Source organism: Cetorhinus maximus, chromosome 17, assembly GCF_964194155.1.
Source record: "Cetorhinus maximus chromosome 17, sCetMax3.hap1.1, whole genome shotgun sequence".
NCBI classification, from domain to species: Eukaryota; Metazoa; Chordata; class Chondrichthyes; order Lamniformes; family Cetorhinidae; genus Cetorhinus; species Cetorhinus maximus.
Window position 1 is genome coordinate 98,162,458 of NC_135895.1, and position 17,899 is coordinate 98,180,356.

At 43.0% G+C, this 17,899-nt stretch overlaps 1 protein-coding gene, 1 long non-coding RNA gene and 1 other non-coding gene across 4 annotated transcripts in view; 2 read left to right on the forward strand and 1 right to left on the reverse strand.

The window, feature by feature from the left end:
* The window catches only part of LOC144692635 (uncharacterized), a 69,528-nt gene that overhangs the window by 21,841 nt on the left and 29,788 nt on the right, over nt 1–17,899 (forward strand). The window lies entirely within an intron of this gene.
* camsap2a (calmodulin regulated spectrin-associated protein family, member 2a) overlaps nt 1–17,899 on the reverse strand; it is a 198,606-nt gene that overhangs the window by 2,037 nt on the left and 178,670 nt on the right. For both annotated transcript variants that reach the window (XM_078561697.1, XM_078561696.1), the window contains 5 exons: nt 13,337–13,470; nt 11,741–11,952; nt 11,265–11,337; nt 3,390–3,505; nt 439–557 (listed from right to left, as the gene is read on the reverse strand). In XM_078561697.1, the coding sequence (XP_078417823.1) occupies nt 439–557; nt 3,390–3,505; nt 11,265–11,337; nt 11,741–11,952; nt 13,337–13,470 (654 nt within the window). The remainder of the gene's footprint in view (nt 1–438; nt 558–3,389; nt 3,506–11,264; nt 11,338–11,740; nt 11,953–13,336; nt 13,471–17,899) is intronic.
* On the forward strand, nt 15,352–15,563 carry LOC144692847 (small nucleolar RNA U3). The gene has a single exon (XR_013579405.1). It is a non-coding gene; the product is annotated as a small nucleolar RNA U3 (small nucleolar RNA).

The window sequence follows — 17,899 nt, forward strand, 5'->3', positions numbered from 1 at the left end:
AAAAGTTTGCCTTTGCCAGAAAAAATTGCTAATAGCACACACATTGTTTCCTCTAAGCTTCAAAACTGCCCAGCAATCAGATCGTCTCTGTGCAGGCTGCTCATAAGTTGGTCCCTTTAAATTACCGCATGTGCAACAAAATTTGAAAGGGACTGTGCACTAAAGAGATCGTACCACGCATTCCACAAAAAAATTTAGAGGGAATGATGAACAAAGAATGTACTCCACTCATCAGACACGTAATCCTACAGCAACCGCTATAAAAATGAAGGCTTTAAATTAAATGAAAAGCTTTTCATGACTGGTGAAGATAGACAGCTCAGTTTTGGACTTGGCTGCATTGAATTAAATAGCATTAAATAACTACAGTCGTTTGGTTTTTAAAACAAAGGTTGGTTTTGGCAATACTACAGATGATATTAGGAATCTAGATCTTACCGCAAGTATTTTATTTTTCTGATTCTCATTGACTTTTCCAGCCAAACAGCAATGAGAGATTGCGTTCTGAATTATGTGCTTGTTTGATTTTGCACTGGGTTCCTTATATAACTTTGGTCCTGCAAATATATAAAGGAATTATAAATACATACTTCAAAAGAACCACAAATACCATATGTCGTTATCTTTTTGCATCAACTGATGAACGTTTTACAGCATGAGGTTAACAAGAAGTATTACTTCTACCCAAGCTACATTTAGGTCCTCACTTTAATTATCCAATAACCCCATATGAATTACATATACAAAATTATAACTTACAAAAGATAGAATATGACATGTTATAAAATATCTGGCTCTCCTTTATAAATATGTCAGTCTTGAAAGTTCTAGCATCAAGTTTAAATTAAAATGGTCCAATTCAAGGACAAGGACCATGTTAATTTCAACAGAGCAAAATGCTCCCCCCCAATCAGCAGCTCGTGATCTTTGTCCAAATTGGGGAGACAAATTATTTGCATAGCCAGGACAAGCCATTGGTGACTGCAAGGTTCACACGTCAGCAGCTCTCGCCCATGTCTGACTTGATTCAGCCTCAATGTGCGGCAGTGCCTTGACACTGCATCAAAGGTACCTCTGCCCCCAAACTAAATCGAAGAAACATTTTTCTCCCCTCCCATTCTTCAGCTCCCACTGGAGCCATTTCCATTACAGAAGGTTAACTATTCCCCTTTAGGGTTACCTTATTCTAGTGAATGTTTGGAGTGTCAAAAAGAGACTTTTAATAACTCCTAACTAAATTACACTGAGGTCCTGCAAGGGCATAAAATGGAAGAATTTACCATGGAATTTTGTGACTCCCCTTAATACCCTCCCTTGATGTGGGAAATATCCACCCAAAGCTCACCCGAGTGGAATTTAAAGGTCTGTTATTAATTGGGCAGGATCTTGGCCTAACCTGGTTCCAGCCCATATTTTTTTATTTGTTCACAGGATATGAGTGTTGCTAGCTAGGCCAGCACCATAATTACCCTTTGAGAAGGCGATGGTGAGCTGCCTTCTTGAACTGCTGCAGTCCATTTGACATAGGTACATTCAAAATGCTGTTAGGGAGGGAGTTCCAGGATTTTGCTGCAGCAACAGCAAAGGAACGGCAATAAATCTCCAAATCAGGATGGTGAGTGGCTTGGAGGGGAACTTGCAGGTGGTTGTGTTCCCATACATGCTGCCCAGCCTCTGACCAGCCCTTGTAGCCACAGTATTCATATGGCTGGTCCAGTTCAGTTTCTGGTCAACGTGGCCCCCAGAATGTTGATAGTTGGGGATTAAGTGATGGTGATGCCATTGTATGTCAGGGGGAGATGGTTAGATTCTCACTTGTTGGAGATGGTCATTGCTTGGCACTTGTGTGGCATGTATGTTACTTGCCACTTATCAGCCCAAGCCTGAATGTTGCCCAGGTCTTGCTGCACATGGACACAGACTGCTTTAGTATCTGAGAAGTCATGAATGGTGAACATTGTCCAATCAGCTGCGAACATCCTCACTTATGACCTTATGATGGAGGGTAGATCGTTGATGAAGCAGCTGAAGATAGTTGGGCCTAGGACACTACCCATATACCTTCCCCCAGTTAAAAAGCAGGCTCAAATTCTTTCCAACTCCAGGAATTCCAGGGCAAAAAAAAAGCCCGCCCAAAGTTTTAGGCGCTCACTGGAAGGCTGTCAACTAGCAAGTAGAAGTGAGTTAACTTATATACAGGCAGCCGAAGTCAACAACGTTTTTTGTGGGTCTCACAATCAGTCACTGTTCTATTCTGCAACTGGCTGCAATTGTTGAGCTGGTCAAATGTGACAGCTCGCTTGATGAAAATGGCATCACAACATGGTGCAAACTGACTGACATACGGAGGCAGCTGAGCCATAAATTCCTGGCTTGTCCTTGCACCTTGATGTACATGCATGCCTGGAAAGTGGGTCTTCAATTTCTCAACAGCTTACATGGAGACCAGAAAATCAGATGATGAAACTGTACAACAAGAAGTTGGTTTGGCATCGCATTCCAGAACCTGGAATGAGCCTGGATTTAAAGTGCCTACACTGCAAACCAAGTAGAACATAAAAGCTTTTCTAAAATAGGCGACTACATTTTGATAAGGTACCAGACATGGTAGCCCACGACAAACATTACAGCTGTGGAGTCAGGCGATCAAAGCTAAAAGGATAACAAATTGGCTAAATATATGGAATGCAAAGAGTAGGAATAAAGGGTAGTTATTCAGATTGCAGCTATCAGGAAAGTCTGAACAAGCTGGGACTTTTTCCTTTGAAAGAAATAAAAGATAAGGGTGGGCACTAGGGGAATTGTTCCTTCTGAGGGCCAGCACAGACAAGATGGGCCAAATAGTTTCATTCTGTGCTTTAACCATTCCATGATTTTATTCCATAAAAAGCAGAGATTTGATAGAGGCCTTTAAAATTATGAATGGGTTAGACAGGGTTGACGTGGAGAGAATGTTCCATTTATGGGAGACTCTAAAAACAGGGTCTATAAATAAAAGATAGTTACTGTGAATCCAATGCGGGAATAGGGAGAAATTTCTTTACACCAAGAGTTGTTAGAATATGGCCCTCACTACCACAGGAAGCGATTGAGGCAAATAAATTAGATGCTTTCAAAAGAAAACTAGATGAGTACATAAGAGAAAAGGAAATAGAAAGATATGCTGAAAGGTTAAAATAAGGTAGATGGAATGAGAGAAGACTCATGTGGAGTATAAGCAGCAGCACAGGCAAGTTGAGCTGAAAGGCCTGTTTCTGTGTTGTATACACTATGTAAGCCTACAAAAGATTCACTTTGGCAATCTGTCTATGTGGGCTCACTGATGGGGAGAACGTGAATATAAAGGCACCAATTGTAAAGTAATATTTAAGAATATTAGAGAACATTACCTGTGTACTCTGTTGCAGAAGCCACTGAGGAAGTTGTTGAATCATTCTCCCAGTCTTTTTCACCATTGCGATTGACAGAACAGCTTGGTGACATAAATCCATCAACTGATTCCGTCCTGTACATTCATTTTTTAAAAATTGTGAAATGAAAAATCCTCAATTAATTCAGAAGAATTTTTACAGAATGAATGAATAAATATGCCAGTTATGATTTCTAATTGGCAAACGATCACAGGGAAAATTCCTTTGTTCTGGACACTTAATTCCTTGTTCCATCAACAATATAAAGATTTGCATTTGTACAGTGCCTTTCATAACCTCAGGATGTCCAAAATTGTTTTACAGTCAATGAAGTACTTCTGAAGGAATCACTGTTGTAATGCAGGAAACATGACAGCCAATTTGCACACAACAAGCGCCTAGAAACAGTAACATGATAATGACCAGAGAATTGGTTTTACTGATGTTGATTGAGGGATAAATATTGGTCCAGACTCCTGGGAAAGCTCCTTTGCTGCTCTTCGAAATAATGGCATGGAATTACTTATGCCCACATAAAAGTGTAGATGGGGATTCATTTTAATGTTCCATTCGAAGCACAGCATCTCTGACAGTGAAGCCTTCCCTCAGCACTGCACTGCACTGGAGTGTCAGCTTAAACTTTTGTGCTCAAGTCTCTGGAGTCAAACCCAAACACAACCATCCGACCCAATAACAATTGTGCTACTGAGCCACCGCTGACACTGTTTTCTTTTGAATCTTATGAAACAATGGGCTGGATTTTGTGTCTAGTGAGTAGGCGGGCAGAAGCAGAAGTGGCCATATCTTCTGCACCTGCCCAGTCCTGTGGTTTGGCAGCAATTTAAAGTCCATTGGGATGTTAATTACCTTGAGGCGAGACTTCCACCCCTTTGTCCTGGACACTTTGCTCTGGAGTTTCTGGTCTCAACAGTGCCACTAGAAGCGGTGACCACTGCTGGTACTGCAGCCAGTCCCCAACAATGTTCGTTGCTGGAGCCAGATGCAAGCGGGGAGGGGGTGGGGTATCACCAGAGCTAGGCTGGCAGGCCCTATCATGGGGACGAGGAGACTTGGGGGCTGATGTGGACAGGGCAGGGAGGGAGGGGAAATGTGTGAGTGTCTGGAGCTTGGTGGGGTGGGGATAAGGGGAGGGGAGAGAGGTCTACAATCGAAACAGGGAAGCCCAAAAGGAGACACCCCAACCCCGCCACACACTCCACCACTTTCCCACCCGAGCATTGTTACCTGCCAGGTTTCCAATCTGTTGTCGGCCTTAGCCTGTCACCTGTGAAATAGTGGTGGAGGTGGGAAGTGGCCATTAATTGTCCACTTAAGGGCCTAAATTGGCACAAGGGCAGGCGGGAAGCCTCCTGCTCCGCTAGTAAGATGGGGTGGGGGGGGGTCGGGCAGGCACCGGGAAAGACGCCAATGGCATTTTACAGCCGTGCACCCCCAACCACCTGAAAACCCGCCTGCAGGGGATCATAAAGTTCTGCCCAATGACCTTGAAGTTATGTTGCAGCTAGAATGTAATAAATTCTATGTAACTTCCTTTGCTGGGAGGTGCTAACTGTTGAAGATGTTAATATTGTACAATGTTCAATAAATTGAACAATAAATGCTTATGTTTATTAACTTTCTATGCTGTGCCTTAAGAATTTTAAAAACTATTCTTCAGTTTCAAAAATAACACAGATTTCAGGAATCTAATCCAAAATGTATTCAACACTACTTATTTTTCCTTCTCAAGGACAGTAACATAATAGCATCACTCATGGGTGCAACCAATAGATTGTATTAGAGCAATGTTTAAATCAGTTCACTGCTTGGTTTTCTGTAACTAACACACGGGTGAAGCAACTTACTTACAAAAGAAATCATGACGAGAGAGGATATTTAACTCTTAGAAACTTACTCAGCCTCAATCCAACATCAATTGTTAAGACAAAAACAAAAATACCTGGAAAAACTCAGCAGGTCTGGCAGCATCTGTGGAGAGGAACACAGTTAATGTTTCGAATCTGTATGACTCTTCAACAGAGTCATTCGGACTCGAAACGTTAACTGTGTTCCTCTCCGCAGATGCTGCCAGACCTGCTGAGTTTTTCCAGGTATTTTTGTTTTTGTTTTGGATTTCCAGCATCCGCAGTTTTTTGTTTTTATCAATTGTTAAGATACCTGGTAATAATTTATCACAAATCAAGACCACCTATCTGGCATCTAATTTCAGGTTATGGGTGGAATCATCCATTTGCACAAAGTGTGGAAGCAGGCGGGGAAAAGACATTTTACCCGCCAGCCACAATAGCGGGCTTTCACGCTGTCTCGTCCCATTCGTGGCACGTCCTGCCTCACTAATAATGCATTCCTGGGAAACATGTCGGATCACTGGCAGAGCGGCCTCTGATGTGCCCGCCCCGCCGTCACCTCAGGCCTTCAGTAATCCGGGTGCCATAATTAAAGGATGCCCCTGCAGAGACCTGGCACTCTCAAGGGATCGGAAGCTACTGCAAAGTCATGGCCGCCAAAGGGAGGAAACATGCTACCCCCAAATTTAGCGATGCCTCCTTCGGGCACCTACTGGATGCAGTGGAGACTCTCTACAAAGTCCTCTACCCCAGCTCTGGGCGAAGACCAGCAAGCAAGGTTACCAATCCAGCATGAGAGGCGGTGGCAGCAGTGGTCAGTGCCAACGCCCTGCAAAAGGAGGACAGCCACCCAGTGCCAAAAGAGGATGAATGATCTCCTCTGTTCCGCCAGTGTAAGTCACTCTTCTCATCACTCTCAACTCGTACACTGACAAACCCATTATACATCCACAGGGATCTCACTCACTGCCATTTCAAGAGATATCACCATTCACTCTCTCACACACACCTTCATCTGCCCTGTGGATTGTCCTTATCCTGTCCATGGAACCACTCACCACCCACACATGCCAGGCATCCTTCTCATTTAGCCTGGCAGGTGTCCTGCTTACATTCTCTCCATCTGTCTTCATGTAGGACAAGCTGGCCCACAACAAAACAGAGAGGTCGCGGACTGGTGGAGGAATGCCGGACATCAAGGTCCTCACAGACTTTGAAAATAGAGTCATTCAGCTGGCAGGCGAAGATCTGGACCATTCCTGTGCTGACGCGAGGTTGGCAGTGCTCAACCAAATGAGGATCCAACAGCGTAACATCCAGCAGACCACCACGCTGTGAGTGAGTTCCCCTGTTCCGCAGTCCCCTGCCATGCACTAATTATCTCTCCTTGCTTTCACAACCACATCTGGGAAGCAGCCAAGGGGTTCACGAGCCGAGTCCTCAACTCAAGTCCTGAAGACAACCTGGAATAAAAATCTGATGACACCCTAATTGAAGTCCCGTCACAACACTCACCCACGCCCTCCGCCAGCGCAGAGACACACACCTTGGTGGGACCTAGTTCTAGAGTAGCCTTGGGGTCACAATCTGGTGAGCACATCACATTGTCTGATCCACAGCAAGTGGCGGCAGGGACTTCCCAGGTTTCTGGCACTCGGGGGACTGCTGGAGGCCGGAAATCTGCTGAGTCCGAGTCCGAGTCAGATGAGGAGCTTCTAGACTCGGTCATACCACAGTTGCTGGAGCTGCAAAGTCAAGCTTGGGAACATCAGGAAGGGATGTCCGCTGCACTCCTCAAGTTGCAAGGTATGATGGAGCAGTCTGTCCACCTTCACTCTGAGGTGATAGCACTGGCATGCCAATGCACTGAGGTCAACACTGGTAGGATGGCGGCCACCATGGAGACCTTGGTACAGACATCGGTCCTGTACTGCTTACGTGGGCTGAACACATCGCTGATGCCATAGATGGCCTCCAACAGTGTCAATGTGAGAGGGTTGCTGGGCAGCTCGATCTCATTCCAGCTTCCCCTTCACCTCAAGGAGTCAGCCAGGGGCCCTTGGGCACCCAAAGGGAGGAGGATCAGCAGGTGCACACCTTGAGGCCACCCGCCCAGGTGACTCCAGGAGTGTCCGGCCCATCCGAATTGCCTGTGATCCCAGCAGCTCCAGCTCCACAGGCCAAGGAGGGTGCCACTGGCACAGAGCAGGACTCCTAAAGCAGGCCAGGGCCCTCCAGGTCTTGGCCCTCCCGAGGGTGCCCACTATGGTCATTACAAACAGGACCATAGCAGTCAGCAGGCTGCCCCCAACTCCACTGTGGGTGTCCGGGGAGCATCAAACGTAGCGGCAGGGTTAGGACGGTTAAGAAGATGTAACTCTTTCGAGTACATTCACAGTTCTTGACTTTTTTTTTTCCGGGAGTGGGACATGAACCCACAACCTTCTGACTCAAAGGCGAGGGTGCTATGAACTGAGCCACAGCGACACCTCTGTTAAGAAGATGTAGTTGTACAGCCTGGGCATGGGTGTAAATCGCTTGTACTTAATGTTCACTATTGTAAATAAACTCCCAAGAATGTCTCCCCGTCTATGGCTACTTGTTCTGATGAGCAGTGTTCGTGTCACTCAGATGTGAGACCTTAGGTCATGCACAAGATAAAGGCAGTTGTCTCAGTACAGGGCCTCATCCCTGTGCAGTATGTAACCTTCAGGCCAAAGTGATAGTCCAGCTTCACACTCCCTGGACACATTACTGATGCCTGCACCTCGACAGTGCTTGTTATTGCTGCCAGAATGTCGTGGGCAGGTGTCACAGAGTTCCATCATTCTCTCTGTGTGCTCTCAGCACCTTTGACTTGGAGCTGGCCGCCATCTCTTCAGCATCTGTGGCCGGTGCCACTGTACTCCTGAAGGGGTCAGGTGCTAAAGGATCAGGTGCATTTAAAGTTTCACGACTGCGTCTCCATGATATACCCCTGATCAGAGCACAAGCGAGCTACCCTCAGCCAGACAGAAGTCAGACATTCACAGAGGCAATGTAAAGATCTATCAAGTGTCCTCACTGCATGTTGTCATCGTCCTCCTGGAATCGTGCAACTATTAGGGCCTCCGCTGCGTCTCCATGACATGAACCTGAGCGCTGAGGGTATGTGCGCTGCCATCAGCCACATAGGAGTCAAACGTTTACAGATGCAAGGTGAGGATGTCAGGACTGTCCTCACTGCATCTCGTCTTCATACTCCACAAATCTTTTGTCTATGAAGACCTTCCGAGTGCCTGTCTCGCCTGGCTAGTGCGATGGCCTCATCGCCAGCGTCCTCGCCTTCGAGGACATCATCACCATCATCCCCTTTGATGTCCTCCTCATCGGAGAATGCGTGTAGCTCCTCCATCTCCTGCCCAGCCAGGTCCTCATCGGTTGCAGCACCAGGTTGCGGAGCATGCAGCAAGCTACGATGATGCGCGACACTCTCTGGAGACCGTATTGCAATGCTCCACTGGACCTGTCAAGACACTGGAACCTCATTTTCAAGATGCCTATCATTTGCTCCACCAAAGTCTGGGTCGCGGCATGAATCAGTTGCTCTGCTGCAGCCTGAGGCCACTGCATGGGTGTCACCAGCCACATCATCTGTGGGTAGCCCTTGTCCCCGAGGAGCCAACCCTGCAGCTTCTCTGGACCCTGGAAGATGTCAGGGATCTGAGACCTGCTAACGGCTCCCTGGGAATTGTGCGCAAGCCTGTAGGATGCGTTTGTGGTGGAAGCTCACCAGCTGAACATTCAGCGAGTGAAAGCCTTTGTGGTTGACGTAGTTGACTGCTTGTTGCCACAGAGATCTAAGCACCACGTGAATGCAGTCAATCACACCCTACACCTGTGGAAAACCAGAGATCTGCGCAAATCCCAGTGCTCTTGCGTCCTGGCTTTCCTGATCCCAGGCGAAATGCACAAAGTTCTGTGCCTTCACGAAGATGGCGTCTGTGACCTCCTGGATACATTTGTGTGTGGAGGCTTGTGAGATCCCACACAGGTTACCTGTGGAGCACCGGAAGGAGCCACTAGCTTAAAAATTGAGCACTGCAGTCATTTTCATGGCCACCATCAGTGGATTCCTTCCATGTCCCCATGGCACCAAATCCTGCAGCCGGTGGCATATGTGACCGACCAGTTCCCTAGACATGAGCGGTCTTCAGCGACACTGATTCTCGATCATCTGCAGGAATGACAGGTGTTGTCTATAGACCCTGGGTCTAGCGAGGTGCCTATGAGCAACGGCTCTCTGTGGATCTTTAGCTGTGTGCGCAGCAGGCCCTGCCACCCATTCATCTCGAAGGAGGTGCTCCTCCCTTTGCTGAGCCAGGCACCTCCGTCATTCTATTCTTCTTCTTCTCTGGTTTCTGTAAGCCATGAGGCATACTGCTAAATCACCAGGCTCCATGATCCTGATCCTCCTGCAGGATCAAAGAGAGATGTGTGGGTTAGCATACGTGTACTAAGAACATCTCTTGGTTAAGTCTGAAGGCCTGTTCACGCATGCAGGAGAGTGCTGGCCACCACTTAGATGGCCACTGTGTAGTGCGTTCATTGGCTGTCCGAAACCCCACCCACCTCCGCCCCACTCCACTTCACCGATTGGTTAGCTTTGGCCACTGGACTGCATGCTGTGCTCTCAGCTCAGGCACAGGCATTCTCCTAACCTGCACTGCAAGGCTGCACTGTCCAGTCTGCCAATTGCTCTGCTGCCCTCTAAAGTGCACATGAATTTGCAGTTTGCACCCAAGTGGTGAAAAGTTCTGGAGCATTTGGTGGCACTTTCATGCTGTTGTGTTGCTTGAGTGGGCAGAAAAGCTTCAGAGGCCCGACTCCAAGCTTGTCAATGGAGTGGCTGCTCAACGGCCTCAGCTGTGGAAGAATGTTCACTTTTGACAAACTTTTCCAATTGTGTGGCCGCTTCCCTCAACCCCCACACGCCAACCTCCCCCGGCATGTATTGTGTATTTCCTTCAGTCTGTGCTGCCTTGCCCCCCACACACCCCTCCACCCCTGACCTGACCCACGCTGCAGCCCTTGCCCCAGCACCGCACTAAAGGCCAGCCGGGAAAAAGGGACTTGCCTGTGCCCCTCGAGAGTGTGCAATGCTTCTTCCTTCATGTCCTACAGGCCATGTTCATGAGCACTACACAAGATTGTGTGCACTCACCTCCGAGTTCCCCTCGAAACTCAGGTTGTGAGGTGCACGCCTTTTAAAGGCAGTCATGAAGCATGTTGTTCTGAAGTCACGCCGACGTGGGCGGTAAATTTGATGTCAGGAGATGATTCCGGTGAGCAGGGCTTATAATCAGATGCAAATGTATTAAAATGACATTCTTGGTGTGCGGTGGTGGAAAACACTGCCTGCCATTGATGGGCGAAGCGGACGATCGTAAACTGGTTTCACAATGGCGTAAACCAATTTTTGGCCTTCTCGCCATATTGTCCCCGTGCTGTCCACCATGATGCCTGACGCCAACAGGCCTGGAAAATTCCAGCCTATGTTTCAAACTTTGATGATTGGAGTGGACTCTACATGGTAATAAGTCCAAGTCTACATTTGTAGAAAGATATTTGGAAGTGTGAGATCATGTTTATCATCTGTGCATCCTCAATATACTGTAGCATGTCTTCTCAGGGATTAAATCAACATTTTAATGCAGTATTATAACTAAAAAAATTATGTTTGTTCAGGCATAACCTCCTCTTTGCTGAAGAGGAGTTTGCATTTATATAGCACCTTTAACATAGTAAAATATTCCAAGGTGTTTTACAGAAGTGTTACCAAACAAAATTTGATGCTAAAACACAGGAGATGATATACAAGTGACAAAAAGTTTGGTCATAGACAGCAATCTAAATTTCATAGTATTATTCAAAACTGTTCCCTGTATATCACACGGAATAGCAGTGAACAACAATAAAGTATTTAAATATGAGGTATTATTATTACCTGGGGGTTTTTCTTCCTGAATGCACACTGTCAGCATCTGCTGTGTTCAATGATGCCAAAGATAGGCAGGACGCTGTAAAACAGCAAAAATAAAACTGTTATTAACAGTAGTAGGTCTAACGGTTTACTTCTTTAAAATGTTGTTCATTGTTTTTGTACCTGAACAATCAGCATCTGAGAAGAGAGAGATAGGTTAACGTTCTGTGCAAGGAATCCTTTATCAGAGCAGTCTTCTCTCTTTCAGATGCTGAATGGCATTGTCTGTGTTTCTGGTATACTTAAAATCTCCTGCATTTGCAGTTTTTTTGTTTGCATCTCTAATGTTTTCCCAAATTGGTAGGTTACAAACAGTAATAGAAAGTTAAGTAACCACAAATTACATTTATTGTTAGTAAGACACTCTGAAAATGATTTACAAAAGACCATCATAATCTCTCCAAATAAACAGCACCTGCAAAAGAAAAAGTTTTGATTACCTGCTGATGACCTGACAGGTGGGTTCGATCCGTACTCTCGGAAAGACTTTGGACGAGCTTTTTTGAGTTTCAGACTGGTGGGACGAGGCTTTACCACACTATCCATATCTTTCATTAGTTTCAGCTGTTTTTTTCTTAGGTATTCCTGTTTAATGAATTCTCTGCGCGATTTTTCATCTTCCTTCTTTTGGCGCTCTTCTTCAGCTTTGAGTCTGTGGGAAGTTGAAGGGAAAAAAAACCTGCATTTATATCGTGCCTTTGTGGGACATCACAAAGCAATTCACAGCCAACTAAATAGTTTTTAAGTGTGGTCACTCTCGTAATATAGGGAAATGTAGCAGCCAATTTATGCAATGCTAGGTCCTCCAAAACAGCAGTGAGATCAATGTCAAGGTAATCTGTTTTTTTAGTGATGTTGGTTTGAAGGATAAATATTGGCCAGGACACCAGCAAAACCCATTGCTCCTGTTAGAATGGTGTTATGAGATCTTTTAAATCTACCCAACAGGGCAGCAGTTTTGCATCCAATCCAAAAGATGCCATTCCTAATAATGCAGCAACCCCTGATGATTATACTGAAGTATCAGTCTAACACTGAGTCAAAAAGAATCAGGGAAATTTAACGACAAAGTAAAATTTCCTGGAACAATCCATTTTGCTGCATGTTTTTGTATGGAGTTCAATATATTGAAAAGAAATGAAAGACTTGCATTTATATAGTATATATAGTATTTATATTGTATTTCACGACCACCAGACCTTCCAAAGTGCTTTACATTCAATGAAGTGCTTTTAAAATGTAGTCAACTTTGTAACATAGATAATAATTATGTACTGATGACCTGATAGGTGGGCTGGATGCATCCTCTCAGAAAGACTTTGGATCAGCCTTTTTGAGGCTGATGGAACAATACCAGTCAAAATGCGTGACGAGAGTGCTCCACTGTTGTATCATAAAAGTAATAAAGTAGAAAACAGATCCCCCCTGGTCAGGGTGGCAGTGGACTCAATATTTGAAGTCCTGTGTCACTAGCACATGCTATGGTTTTCTGCTATTAGATCATTTAGCAGTGGTAAGGACTGAAATCTAGTATAAAGATTCCAAAGAAAATGGATTGTAAACACGCTGAAACACAATACATGACAGCACTGTTGAGTAATTTCTTAAATGGCAACAAGTATCATAAATTACCAGTTCTGAATTTATTCTAAAATCAAAAACAAACATCAGACCCATTTTATATTTAAAAGTGAACATAAAAGAAATTTTGATTGCCTTGGATCGCAGAATGGTTTTAAAATTTAATTTAAAAATTCTTGCATTTTGAATAAATGCTCATCTAATGAACAAGGTTCAAACTGAAGTCAAGCATTATTGTGAATAATGATCCATTCCTGTACTGGGGTTGTTATGTAAAGGGAATACATGATAATATTGGTGGAAGCTACAGATTCACATCCACCTGAAACCTACAGACATGGAGGTTCAAGTTAGCTTTTGCTAACCACATATCTTAATATAAAGCAGCAAAAATTCTTTAAAAAAAAGCTGACTTCTTTAAAAATAAGACAGTTACATTTTTGATCATGCAGTACCTGGCTTCTTCCTTCTTCTCTTCTAACTCAGCTTCCAGTTGTTGTCGTCTAATCTGTTTTTCCTTCTCCCTCCTCATGCGTTTCTCCAAGAGGGCTGCTCTTTTCATAGCAATTTCTTCAGCTTTCTGATCATCCTTTAAAAACAAAGTTCAAATTAGGAATTGCTTGTTAATAAAATGTAAACCAAAAACAGTTTAAGTATATACAATTTGAAACTACAAGGGATTGTATGAAAAGAACACTGTGTAGCCATCTATAAAAAGTACAACAGATCAGATATCTCAATCCTTAATATTAACTTCAACTTCTACACAGTTCAGTCTGGAAAAAGAGACGGTAAGAGATGGTGATTGAGTATGGGATCGAGCACTCGCTCACTGTCCCCATCAGCATGATTTAGCGATAAACTTGGTGAAATGTGCAGGGAAAATCAGACAAAGACTCACATCTACTCTACAAAGGGCCTCAAGTATTCAACGAATTGCTAGCATGACTCAGAATATTGTAATCTCACACTATAAAACTCTAGAGGGCATTTCAAATGTTTCTTTCATTTTAATTTTCAATGATGACCTTTATTCTATCAAAGAGAGTAGTGGATAATGTTGTAATCTTATTTGAAAAGGCACATAGGATCAAGTCATCCAAAATAAGTAAAGGGTACAAACATCTTCAGAGGCTCAAACAGCATCAGTGATAGCCACCCACTGGAACAGAAGTACAGAGAAGATGCAATGGAAACGCACCCCTTGAATGCTGTAACTACAATTTGCCAGAGGTGATACATGTTTTGTTATTCACAATTCCTCTCCTTTAAGAAGAAACATTACTGAGGACCTTTTTAGATCAAATGTACATCTATTCATTTACTTCTTATTTCTTTCTCTCATACCTTGGGACACACAAACTGCTCCCTTCTAGTAAGGGAAGGTATGAGAATAACTAAGAACATCACTACTTAATTTGTAATAACTGCACAAGCCAAATTATATGGCTTGCCTTCGATTTTGTTCTGTATGGATTTAATGAGTTGGGAAACACCATTAGGAAGTCGCTTACCCATCTGAAATAAGGAACACGCAAGATAAAGATGGGAGGGCGGGGGGGCTTTGCTGCCCACTGGAGAAAAAAATTTCCCTGTCAGGTTTCTTTTAAATCAATACGACCTAATTAATTCAAGAAATCCTGTGCCATTTTAATAGGCACAGTAGGGTAAATATGCAGTAAAATTTACATTTCGGCTTGAATGCAATTACACCAATTTTGCTGAACTTCATAATTTATTTCAGCCACTAGGGGCCAGTCTATGAAAAATTTCCATGGAAATAAACACAATAAAAGTGCACATTGGAGTAAGTTACAGCAGTTGTTATCGGAAAAGCCTTCTTGCTGTTCTTTCAAATTTTAAAACTAGTTTGGTTGTATGGAGAGCAGGAGATTTTTGTCTAGGGTTCCCTATTCTATGCTCCCAACCTGCTGGAATACCTGATGGAAAGTGGTAGAATGGAGACAAGGCGCTCTGCACTTGGGTCCAAAGCTGTGCCGATTTGAGGATTTCCTCTTTTGCAATGATTAGTCGAGGTACCATTAACATTAAAAAAAGAAAAATCAAACTGAATGCGGATCATATTGAAGGAACTGTTGAAAAGAAGCAGCACATGGACTGAAAAATACAACACCTGGAAATTGCTAAGGATATTCCCAGTGATGTTGTTCAACTCATGGTCGTGGAAGATAATGAAATAAAGTAGTAATACACTGAATATAAGTTTTACTGTTAAAAGCAGTCTGGATACAGGCAATATTGAGTAAGTGAATGTAACCAGATCCCAGGACTGCACAATGATAATCAGTAAGTATAGTTTCTCTCAGACCTTACTCATTATGTAGGATATCATGGCTTCCTCGTGGCCATCCATCTGAACTTCATTAACAACAGGTGTGCCTCAGGGCACAGGCTAGGGACAATTCTTTTCCTAATCCTCATTAATGAAGCCCTTTCTTCTTCTGGCCTCAAATACAGGGATCATTTCTATAGTTTTTTTATTTGAGAAATGTGTTCTAAAAAGGTCGGTCTCACTAGCCATGAGGAGGAGGTATAACATTTCCTCCTGAGTGTGAAGCGGGTTAGAAGTATTGCTTTTTGCAAAAGCTTTTAATCATTGATGATTGTTCCCTTTTCTCATTGTGAGGAGAGTGGAGGAAGGAAATACTAGCAACACATGGACGATTTGACAGTTGCAGAGTCTAGGCCGCTGGGTGTGGTCAGTGAGGTTCAGGAAACTCTCGGCGTTCTCAATAAATGGTGGTTAGAAAACAATATGCAGCTAAATGCTACTAAAAGTAATGTCATGCGAGTAGACTTTGGTTGACATGAGCATATGCACCTTGACATAAAGTTAGGCAATTACACCCTGGCAGAAGTGAAAGCCTTGGAAAAACTTGAGTAGACAAATTCAAGCCAACTTGAAACGAGATGACCAAGTGGACAATGTGCTAAAAAAGATAAATAAACAGGTATTCATTCTCAGATCCCTCATCACTTTCAGACTCCCTGCCCACGGGATGTTCATCTACACTGGCTACATCCGTCACTTGGTTGAATATGCTGTGCTAATGTACCAACCTGATCCCACACACATGCAAACTGCACAAATTGAAAGAATACAGTAGCTGGCGCTAAGATTGATCTTAGGTTCTATTATGACACAGCCGATGGTAAAGGCTGAATTGTTCAAATCCCAGAGGGAAACTTGAAACAACTGTCATAACCCATTTTTGCAATTTGTAATTTCGAGATGCAGACTTTGAATTCAGTAGGAATAAAACTAAATTAAACATTTATTAATTTAACAAATTAAACACATACACATGGCTACAAATTGCTACTATAATAACTTTTTAACTAATCCCCAAATTAATCAACCCCAAGTAAATCTCCACTAAGGCAACAGTAACCCATAGACTTTAAATAGGCATCAGGCAGGGCACATTTGACCTTAAGAATTCCAAATGAGGTTCCTTTGCAAGTTGGTTGGAGGTGTACAGGCGGGTTAGGTCTTAAATGCCTCTCCCTTACACACACAAACTCCTTTCTTTATATACCTAGCTTTCCCTTTGAATCTAAGTTTTCCATTGTATCACTAGATCTTTTGAACTTCAGCTCTTCTAACAATAAAACCCCTTTCATAGCACCAATTTTATTAGTAAGCTGAAAATATAAACACATTGTTTGGCTTCTTCTAGTTAGGTGCAAGATTTTACCCGTGGTCTTGAATAGTTTATTAAACAAATGCAAATGAACACTTTACCTTACTGTTCTCTTTACTGTTCACCCAATTAACATCTCAAAACTACTATATATCAAAGCACCCAGACTAGCTGGCTTTAATCCAATTAAGACACACACCGAGACACAGATCCCTACCAGAATCCTATTTTAAAAAATAATTTCCAATAACATTATACACATTAATATCTCTTCATGACAGGCTCTCAGTACCAGTTGTAAACAATGCCCTTCACGTCATAAAACTTAAAACTCTATGAACAAGAAGAGTCAACACTTGCACTAAGTTCGAAAAATTCCTTATTCAATCTACCCACTTTCGGAACTGGTTACCACCGCCATGGCCAATTGAGATAACTTAAAGGTTCAACTAAATTTAACCCTATAAGATGTAGGATAGAAAGGTACCAATGAATTCCTTGCATGGTTTGGGTTCTCAATCAAGCACTCAAATGATGAAATCTACAGTACTTACATGACTGTAAAGTAGGAATGGTGTATTGGTTTGTAATTTTAAGATAATTTTAATTCAATATTCTTTCTTTTAGTATCCCATAAACCACGTCCCTTTATCTGCTGAATTTGTTTGTCTATATTTGTTGCTACATGATTATCACGTTTCCATGTTTTTAACTTGATTACTTAGTTTATACGTGAATTTTTTTGCTGTAACACTGCAATTCCACTTTTGGGCCATGAACATGTTTCTTGAATAAAATTCCATTATTATTAATTATATAGGTGCAAAAAACAAAAGGATTTAATTAATAATTGTTACTTTGGAAAATGCCAAAATAGCAACAAGGCAAATAGTGCTCACTGTAATTTATGCACAGATGCCGCAGCAACTTCAGGAGAGGACAGATGTGCGGTTTGACTGAAAACCTACTGTCTGAAATGCAGTTTTCCATTAGCTTCAGAAAAATGGGATCACACTGCTGTCTGCCTCACCATTGAAACACATTGAATGGCGTCAAGTTGCTGTATATGCATAGCAGGTACAAAGCAAACTCATCACAAAATATGAAGTCAAGTCATTTCAAGCTCAAGTAACCTTTAAATGAGATGACGAATTTGAATTATTAGCAGTCAACCTCTCTGGCACTGAAAATCAACAACTACAAGTGTGGACTCTTACTCCTTCAGGTTTTAAATTGAATGTATTGCAAAAATAAAAAGGTTTTTTTGAAAGAAAAACTTCCTTTCTGGTTCTTTCCGTCTCTATTTCCAATTTTTCTTTCCCCCTTTTCCTCATTCTGTGGCAAAATTAATAA